This window comes from Agelaius phoeniceus, chromosome 6, assembly GCF_051311805.1.
Source record: "Agelaius phoeniceus isolate bAgePho1 chromosome 6, bAgePho1.hap1, whole genome shotgun sequence".
Lineage (NCBI taxonomy): Eukaryota > Metazoa > Chordata > Aves > Passeriformes > Icteridae > Agelaius > Agelaius phoeniceus.
Window position 1 is genome coordinate 11,452,020 of NC_135270.1, and position 8,605 is coordinate 11,460,624.

The following is an 8,605-nucleotide window of genomic DNA, read 5'->3' on the forward strand; positions in this document are numbered from 1 at the left end:
CCCCTGGTACATCCCCTGTCCCCCACCTCCGGTTTTCCAGAGCATCTCCAACAAATCCTACGGTGCATTCCTGGCTCCATCCCCCCGTTCTCCCCAGCTCTCCTCCCAGTCCATCCCCCGCGTCGCCGCCCAATTCCCCACAGCATCTCCCGGTGTATCCCGGGTGTCCCCTCCCCGCTCCCCACAGCATCCCCCGGTCCATCCCCGGTGTCGCCCCCCTCGTTTCCCCTCCCGGTGCCCCCTCCCGCCGCCGCCGCTCGCGCCCCGCCCCGCCCCGGTGCATCCCCCGGTGCCAGCCCGGCCCGGCGCGGCGGCGGCGCAGCTCGCGGCCCCGGAGCGGCCCCGGTGTGGCGGCGGTGGCGGCGGCCCGGGCCCGCCATGGCCAAGCAGTACGACGTGCTGTTCCGGTTGCTGCTGCTCGGGGACTCGGGCGTGGGCAAGACCTGCCTGCTCTGCCGGTTCACCGACAACCAGTTCCACCCCGCCCACATCTCCACCATCGGTACCGGCACCGACAGCGCACGGCGGCCGCGGCGGCGGGAGCGGGGAAACGGGGAACCGGGAGCATCGGGGAAGCGGGAGCAATGGGGAGGCGCAGCACCGGGGAAACGGGAGCATCGGGGAACCGGGCAACCGGGAAGACTGGGAGCCGCAGCACCGTGGAAACGGATATGCCGGGGAAACGGGGAGCCGCGGCACCGGGGAAACGTGAAACCGGGAGCATCAAGGAATCGGGAGCAATGGGGAGGCGCAGCACCGGGTAACCGGGAGCACTGGGAGCCGCATTACCGGGGAAAAGGGAAAACGGGGAACTGGGGAGCCGTGGGCAACAAGAAACCGTGAGTACTGGAAAGCCAGCCGCAGCACCGGGGAAACGGGAAAATGGGCAACGGGGGAGCGGGAAAACCGTGGGAACTGGAGAACCGGGAGACGCAGCAACCGAGAAATGGGAATCCAGGGAACAGGAAAACCGTGGGCATCGGGGAACCGGGACTGCCGAGGAACTGCCGAGAAACCACGGGATCGGGGAAACGGGAAACCAGGGCACCAGGGAGTCGTGGGAACCGGGGCACTGGGGAGTGGTGGGCACGGGAAAACCGGGGGCACCGGGAAAGGGTTAACCGTGGGCACTGGAGAGCTGCAACACTAGGAACATGGGGAAACAGGTAACCAGAGAGCGGGAAAACCGGGCACTGGGGAGAGGGAAAACTGTGGGCACCGGGGAACCAGGAGCATCGAGAGATGCAGCACCGGGGAACCGGGAAGTAATGGGCATCGGGAAACGGTAAAACTGTGGGCATCCACAAGCCGGGTGCAGCATAGGGAAACTGGGAAACCGGGGGCTCTGGAGTGCCGCGGCTCCAGGGAACCAGGAGCATCAGGGAGCCAGTTCCCTGGAGCATCAGGGAGCCAGGAAATCCTGGCTATGGGAGAACCGGGAGGACCAGGCACCTCTGGCACAGGGGAACCGGGAGCAGCATGCAGCCGGGAAGTGAGAGCATTGGGCAGCCACAGCACCGAGAAGCCGTAGCTCTGGGGAACTGGGAGAACTGGACAGCCACAGCACCGGGGAACTGGGAGCACCGGGATCAGCACCTGGCACCGAGGCCTCTTGCAAGGCCAGGCACTGGGTGCGGGGATCAGCACCAGGCCATGCTGGGGCATGGGGTGGGTCAGGAGGGAGGAGAGGACCAGAGGGCCCCCAGTGACAGCATCTCCTGGAAAGGGAAACACCAGGACACCACACCCCATTCCAATCCCAGGTGTCGATTTCAAGATGAAGACCATCGAGGTGGATGGGATCAAGGTGCGGATACAGATCTGGTGAGTGGCAGCACTGGAACCTGGGGGCAAGAGAGAAGAAATTCTGGGGGTTCTGAGTCCTGCTCCCCCCACCCAAGGTAAGGGCTGAGCCCTGCCATACTCATGCCATGGGTGGTGGCACTGACCCGCTGTCGCTGGGCAGGGACACAGCCGGCCAGGAGCGGTACCAGACCATCACCAAGCAGTACTACCGGCGGGCTCAGGTATGGGGGCTCCCTGTCCTGCTACACAGGAGAGGGGAAACTGAGGCACAATTTTGGGGTGTCAACAGCCGCCCCCCAACCCCTGCAGGGCATTTTCCTGGTGTACGACATCAGCAGTGAGCGCTCCTACCAGCACATCGTGAAGTGGGCCAGCGACGTGGATGAGGTGGGGGTTCCTGAGGGGAGGTCTGGGGGTTCCCCAGCCGTGTGTTGGGGGGTCCTTACACTGTTCCCCCACCCAGTACGCACCCGATGGCGTCCAGAAAATCCTAATCGGGAACAAGGCGGACGAGGAGCACAAGAGGCAAGTGCCCAAAGAGCAAGGGCTGCAGGTGAGCGGGGGCTGCTGTGTGCCCCCCCCAGGGGCAGGACCCCTCCTGCACCCCCAGCATGGCCAGCCTCTCCCTGAGCCCCCCCCCCCGCACTCGGGACCCCGACAGCCCTCCTGCAGCCCTACCTCTATCTGGGACCCCCAAGCCTCCCCAGTCCCTCCCAGCATGAGCAGGGACCCCCCCATCCTCTTGCAGTCTGTACCCAGGCACCCCAAAACCAGCTCCCCCAGTGCCCGGGAACCCTCTTTCCCTCCATCTCTGCAGTGGTTGTGCACCGCCAAGGCTCCCTCTTCCCCACTTGCAAAATGTTCAGAGACCCCTAACCTCTCCAGCAAGGTCTCCTGTACCCCTGAAGCACACAGTGACCTCCTTGGTGTCCCCCTTGGGACCTCTTGACCCCCAAAGCACCCAGTACACCTCCCTACAATCCCAGCATGGCCAGACCCTCCACAAGCCCCCCCTGCATTCCACATGGGCCCCAACAGCCCTCCTGCAGCCCTACCCATATCCAGGGACCCCCCCCCAAACATCCCTACCTGTATCCAGTGACCCCTCATGCTCCTGCAGTTTGAACCCAGGGACCACTGACCTCCCCCTGCAGCTCCAGAGCATCCAGGAAACCCCTTTACTGCCCAGTGCTACCCCAGGGTGTCCAACAATCCCCAATTCCTCCCAGTACCCCTCTCAGTGACCTCTGAACCCCAAAGCATCCAGCACCCCTCCCAGGGCCCCCTGCACCCACCACCCAACCCAGGTGTGCCCCTATGCCAGCCCCCCCCACAGCTCTCCTGTCTGTCCGTGCCCGGCTGTTCACATTCCAGAGAGGGGGGCAGGGGTATTGAATCCCCCCTCCTCCCAAATCATGCTACCCCCCCTCCCTGCCAAACTCCTGGTGCTGCAGCTGGCCAGGGAATACGGGATGGATTTCTACGAGACCAGTGCCTGCAGCAACCTCAACATCAAGGAGGTATGAGGAGACTGGGGCAGGGGGGTTCTGAGGGGGTTGGGGCTGGCCTGGGGGGCCTGGAGAGGTCAGGGGGTATTGGAGGGGTCCCCCAGGTTCACCCCACCCCTCTCCCGCAGTCCTTCACACGGCTGACGGAGCTGGTGCTGCAGGCACACCGCAAGGAGCTGGACGAGCTGCGGGGGCTGCCCCGCGCCCCCACCCTGGCTCGGCTGGAGGAGGACGAGCAGCAGCCCCTGGGGAGCGAGGACACCCCCAAAACGTGCTGGTGTTGAAGGCTGGGACCCCCCGACCCCTCCTCCTCAGGCTGTGTCAGGGGGCATGGTAGGGGCAGGATTGAGGCAGCCCCCACAGAGTGGGGAGCGACATGGGACACCCCCAGGGACAGGGAACGTGGCAAGGGGGGCCCCCCCATCCTGGCACCTGTGCCCTCCTCAGCTCGCGGGTAGGGTGGGGGCTGTCCAGGCACTGTGTGCCCACCCTGTGCCACCCCATGCCCGTGGGACCCCCGGTTTTACACAGTGGTTTGCAGAATAAAGGTGATGCTGGAGGGGCTGGTGGTCTGTGTGCTCCAGGGGGGCTGTGGGCAAGATGCCATGGCAGCAGGCACAGCCTGGGCATGGACACTCGAGTGGTGATCAATAATTGAGGGTGATCTGGGGCTGCCAGCATGGTGTCCCCTTTCCAGGCTGGTCACAGGGACATGGGGCATGATGCCCATGGAGTGCCATGGCCACCACCACAGCCTGCCAGGCTACCAGCTCTGCCCCAGCTGTGGGAACAGGGTTGGAAAACTTGGTGGCAGCACTGGGATGAGCCAGCAGCGGGATGGTGATGGGCTGGGATGGGTGGTTACTGGGATGATGGTGGGCACTAAGATAGTCGAACCTACTGGGATCTAGGTGGACACCAGGATGCTGCCAGGCGCTTGGATGGGCACCACAGGACCATGGTAGGCACCACAGCAGATAGGCCCAAGGGTGGAGCTGGTACTGGGACCAGTGGGCCCCAGGACTAGTGGGCACTGGGATGGGCAGCACAGGAGGCCCCAGAAGTGATGCCATGGCAGCACCAGGCAAGGAGGAGTACTGGGACACTTGTCCCCTCCTCCTCTGCCCCACAGAGCCCCAGCTCCCAGATTCCTGTTATTCCCTGACTCCCGTTATTCCCCAACTCTCACCGCCATTCCCAACCCTCGGGAACATGCCATTCTAGGCTGGGAGCATCCCACACCCCGCAGGCAGCAGGATGAGCAGCCGCAGCGCGCCGTGCCATGAATTATTGAGGCAGGTAGAGCATCGCCTTGGCCCCGTGCCACCTTCCTCCTTCCATGGGTGGGACGGGCGGCTCAGGTTTCTCCTGAGCTGCGGCGGGGCCTGGAGACCTTTGGACCATGACGTGAGCACCGGGAAGCCCTTAAGAGGCGGCGCAGGGCACGGGGCACAAGCAGCCGCACGCCTGCAGCCATGACCGTCCCCATCGCCAAGTCCTTCTATGACCTGAGCGCCACCTCCTTGCAGGGGGAGAAAGTGGATTTTGGTGTTTTCCGGGGCCGCGTGGTCCTGATCGAGAACGTGGCTTCGCTCTGAGGCACCACGGTGCGGGATTACACCCAGCTCAACCAACTCCAAGCCCGCTACCCCCGGCGGCTGGTCGTGCTGGGCTTCCCCTGTAACCAGTTTGGATACCAGGTAAGTCCTATGGGCCACGAGGCAGGGGGTGAGGAGCTGGGAAACACAGGGCTCTGGATTTCTCCTTCCCCGCCACAGGAGAACGGCACCAACGAGGAGATCCTCAACACCCTGAAGCACGTGCGGCCCGGGGGTGGCTTTGAGCCCAACTTCACCCTGTTCCAGAAGTGCCAGGTGAACGGGAGTGACACCCATCCCGTGTTCGCCTACCTCAAGGCTCACCTGCCCGCACCGGCCGACGAGCCCGCACATCTGATGGCCGAGCCCCGCTTCGTCGTCTGGAGCCCTGTGCGGCGCTCCGACATCTCCTGGAATTTTGAGAAGTTCCTGGTGGGGCCTGAGGGGGAACCGTTCCGGCGCTACAGCCCCCGTGTGCCCACAGCTCAGCTGGAGCCCGACATCCAGCGTCTCCTCAAGCTGGCCAAGTAATCCTAGCTCCAGTGTGATCCTGGCTCTGGTGTGATCCTGGCTCTGGTGTCACCCCGGGGTGGCCCCAGCTCTCCGCAGAGTGACAGCCCCCTCTGAAACCTCCACGGGGAGGGGGCTTGATGGGGCAGAGGGTTGGAGCCGCCGGGGCGGCGTGGGCTGGTGGCAATAAATGAGCCGCAGGGAGCGTGCCTGGATCCACGTGGTTTTTGAGAGTGTAAATGGATCCGTGAGGTTTTTGGAAACATGTGGTTTTTAGGGGGAACAGGAAGGAGGATACAGCCCTGAAAGGCCAGATCCAGGAAATGGAGGCTCAGGGATAGGTGGGTGCCAGGCTGGCTGCACCCAGTTCCCCATGGGTGTTGCTGGGGCCGGGTGCCAAGAGCAACACTTCACCTACCCCAGGGCAGTGATTTCCCACACCCAGCTCCTTCCCGCCTCAGGAATAGGGAATTCCCAGCAGGGCAGGGCCAGGTTCCAAACCCCAGGGCAGGGCAAAGTGACCCAAACCAATTCTGTGGGAAGGGAAAATGATCCAAGTCCTTTCTCTGCAGGGTTTAGGAGAGCACTGGAAAGTGCAGTTCTCCACTGCACTCTCCAGTGCTGGGAAGGGCCAAGGAGGAATTCCACAGGTTCCTGGGATGGAAAAAGTCTCCTGCATCAGTTCCCAAAACCCTTCACCAACTACAGGGGGTGAAGCCCACTCCCAAAATACTCCTGCCTGTGCCACCAAGCTGTCACACATCACATTTATTACCCCACATACGAGGGCTCCTGAGGTGGGATGGGGTGGGAATCCCTTTGGATCCTGTTTTAGGGACCCTTTTATGTCTTCAGCACACAGGAGCTTGGAATGTGGCACTGCATCCCATCCTTGCAGTCAGGGTCAAAGCCAAAAAGCTCCAGAAACATGGGAGCATCCAGTGTTGGGTATTCACTGCATCCAGGTTGGAAGTTTGGAGGGGCAAATCATGTCAGGGACTGTGTGGTCCCCATAAATACAGTGCCAGGGATCCAGGGATCTCCCAGAGCTCCTGAAAGCTCATCCTGGGACACACATGGGGATCAGAACAGCGGGGTCATCTGGCGAGGGTCATCAGGCAGGATGCTGATGGAATCCTCTGCACGGCCACAGAGCAGGCACAGCATGGTATATTCCTGGGGGAAGGAAAAGGGGGGGCTGGAAAAAGGGGGGCTGCCACAGCCCTGCTCCCCCACAGGGAAACTCGAGCCAGATCTGGTACCCGATCCCCGATTGCAATCAGAGCCAGGGGATCTCGTTTCCAGCCCCACTGGCTCCCCTGAGCCCTTTTTCCAGCCCTTTGCTGCATAGGAGATGTGCCAGGAATGAGGAATGGGGGTCACAGCCCCCTCCCATCACCCACATTCCCATGCCAGGTGAGCTGGGCTTCCTCCACAAGGCACAGACTGGTGCTGGGGGGTCTCCAGGTAGCCCTGAACACGGGGATGGGGCTCTGAATCCTTCAAGGCTCTGTCCCAGGGAAGGTGGGAATCAGCCCATGGAAGGATGGGTCTGGAATTCCAGAGACAGAGTTGGGAAGGGCTTTTGGGGGACAAGAGACAAACCTGGTAGTCATCCACCACGCTGAAGGTGTACTCATGGCGTGCAATCAGGTGGTGGCAGTTCTTGCACAGGTCTGTGGGGCAGAGGACAGTGGGGTGAGAGGACAAGGACACTGTCCCTGGGGTATCCCCCCAGTCCCAATCTCTTGGGACAAGCCCCAATCCTCCATGCTTGCCCTTGTTCCCAGGGCATAGACGTCCCAGTCCTTAAAACATCAAGCCCCCAAAACTCCCCCCACAGCAACTCACCCCCCGTTAATGCCCATCAGTAGCTCCCTGATACTCCCTCTAAAACCTGAGACCTCCTCCCTGGGCATCCACCATTTCCACCCTCAGGGATCCCCCAAATATCGGGGCCCCAAATTTTCCCTACTCAAACTAATCCTCCCTTAGGCCTCCCCCTCCTTTGACCTCTGAGCCCCCCCACCCCATCACGCCCCAGCCCTCGAGAGCCCCCACGCCCCAGGAGTCCTTCCCAGCCCTCAAGACCCCCCCCAGAATCCAAATGCTATCCCCAGGCCTCAACCCTCAAAACCTCCACCTGTGCCCTCCAGCCTTCGAGACCCCCAGATCCCAAGGGTCTCCTCCAACCCTCTCTAAACCTCAAGATCACCCAAGCTCCAGACTCCAAAGCTCCCCCAGACCCTTCAGCATCCCTCAAGACCTTCAAGACCGAAGGTCTCCCCCAATACTCAACACCCCCAGACCCCCGACCCCTCATAGCCCTCAAGACCCCCAACCTTCAGTGAACCCTAAGCCCCAGGAATGGCTCAGGGATCCCCCAAATATCGCCCTCAAGAGTCCCAAACCCCAAAGGTCCCCTCAGGGCCCCCAACCCTCAAGACCCCAAAAGCTCCCCCACCCCCGCAAGGCCCCCCCGGCCCCCACCCCCCCCCCGGTGCCCCCCACCGCACGGTCATAGGTGACGATCTCCTCCCCGTCCTGCAGGCCCTCGGCCCGGTTGCTGACCAGCACGAAGTCCCGGCGGCCGCACTGCGCGCACCCCACGAAGTTCAGGAGGAAAGATCCGCCCTCCAGGCAGGTGGTGCCCTAGGGCGGGAGCACAGGCTAGGACCGGGACCGGGACCGGGACCGGGACCGGTGCCGGTGCCGGTGCCGGTGCCGGTGTCAGTGTCAGTGCCCCCCTTGCCCGCCCTCACCCGCTCGGGGTACTCGGTACCCACACAGCCGCCGCACATCTCGCACCGCCCTCCCCCGCAAATGTCGCGAGACCTGAGGCGAGGGGCGGGGCTCAGCGACGGGGCTGGGGACGGAGGCTCTGTGTGTGGGCGTGGCCTGAAGCGCAATGGGCGTGGCTTAGAGAAGTGGGCGTGGCCTATGGAGCCGTGGGGCTGCTTGGGGCAACGGGGAATAACTGGGGGGGATCTGGGATAGTCGGGCACCCAGGGCTAGTGGGGACACCTGGAGCTACCTGAGTGCACCCAAGGCTGGTGGGGGATACCTAGAGAGACCTGGGGAGCACCAGGGGCTAGCGAAGGCCACCTAGGGCTAGCTGGGAGCTGCCTGGGATTAGCTGGGAGCTATCCAGGGCTAGTGGGAGACCCCGGGAAGTAACTGGGG

The 8,605-nt window shown here is 63.1% G+C and overlaps 3 protein-coding genes across 10 annotated transcripts; 2 read left to right on the forward strand and 1 right to left on the reverse strand.

The window, feature by feature from the left end:
- The first annotated feature begins 113 nt into the window (after nt 1-113).
- RAB15 (RAB15, member RAS oncogene family) lies at nt 114-3,876 on the forward strand. 5 transcript variants are annotated; one of them, XM_054634321.2, is made up of 7 exons: nt 114-502; nt 1,764-1,824; nt 1,967-2,027; nt 2,116-2,193; nt 2,270-2,359; nt 3,261-3,326; nt 3,443-3,876. In XM_054634321.2, exons 1-7 carry the CDS (start codon nt 379-381, stop codon nt 3,596-3,598), a joined length of 636 nt encoding a protein of 211 aa, XP_054490296.2. In that variant the 5' UTR covers nt 114-378; the 3' UTR covers nt 3,599-3,876. The 5 variants fall into 5 exon arrangements, with proteins under 5 accessions (XP_054490296.2, XP_077035887.1, XP_077035889.1 ...); XM_077179772.1 differs by lacking the exon at nt 114-502 and adding an exon at nt 618-839; XM_077179774.1 differs by lacking the exon at nt 114-502 and adding an exon at nt 630-760.
- GPX2 (glutathione peroxidase 2) lies at nt 3,515-5,637 on the forward strand. 3 transcript variants are annotated; one of them, XM_054634324.2, is made up of 5 exons: nt 3,561-3,647; nt 4,226-4,275; nt 4,539-4,613; nt 4,844-5,014; nt 5,093-5,637. In XM_054634324.2, exons 2-5 carry the CDS (start codon nt 4,273-4,275, stop codon nt 5,441-5,443), a joined length of 600 nt encoding a protein of 199 aa, XP_054490299.1. In that variant the 5' UTR covers nt 3,561-3,647; nt 4,226-4,272; the 3' UTR covers nt 5,444-5,637. The 3 variants fall into 3 exon arrangements, with proteins under 3 accessions (XP_077035890.1, XP_054490299.1, XP_054490300.1); XM_077179775.1 differs by lacking the exon at nt 4,226-4,275 and having other exon boundaries at nt 3,515-3,647; XM_054634325.2 differs by lacking the exons at nt 3,561-3,647; nt 4,226-4,275; nt 4,539-4,613 and having other exon boundaries at nt 4,620-5,014.
- A 538-nt stretch (nt 5,638-6,175) lies between these two features.
- On the reverse strand, nt 6,176-8,276 carry CHURC1 (churchill domain containing 1). Of its 2 annotated transcripts, none has more exons than XM_054634319.2 (4): nt 8,185-8,275; nt 7,939-8,074; nt 7,028-7,098; nt 6,176-6,598 (listed from the first exon to the last, which is right to left on the reverse strand). In XM_054634319.2, the coding sequence occupies exons 1-4, from the start codon at nt 8,221-8,223 to the stop codon at nt 6,506-6,508; spliced, it is 339 nt and encodes a 112-aa protein (XP_054490294.1). In that variant the 5' UTR covers nt 8,224-8,275; the 3' UTR covers nt 6,176-6,505. The 2 variants fall into 2 exon arrangements, with proteins under 2 accessions (XP_054490294.1, XP_077035885.1); XM_077179770.1 differs by lacking the exon at nt 6,176-6,598 and adding an exon at nt 6,635-6,932 and having other exon boundaries at nt 8,185-8,276.
- Between the last annotated feature and the right edge of the window lie 329 nt (nt 8,277-8,605).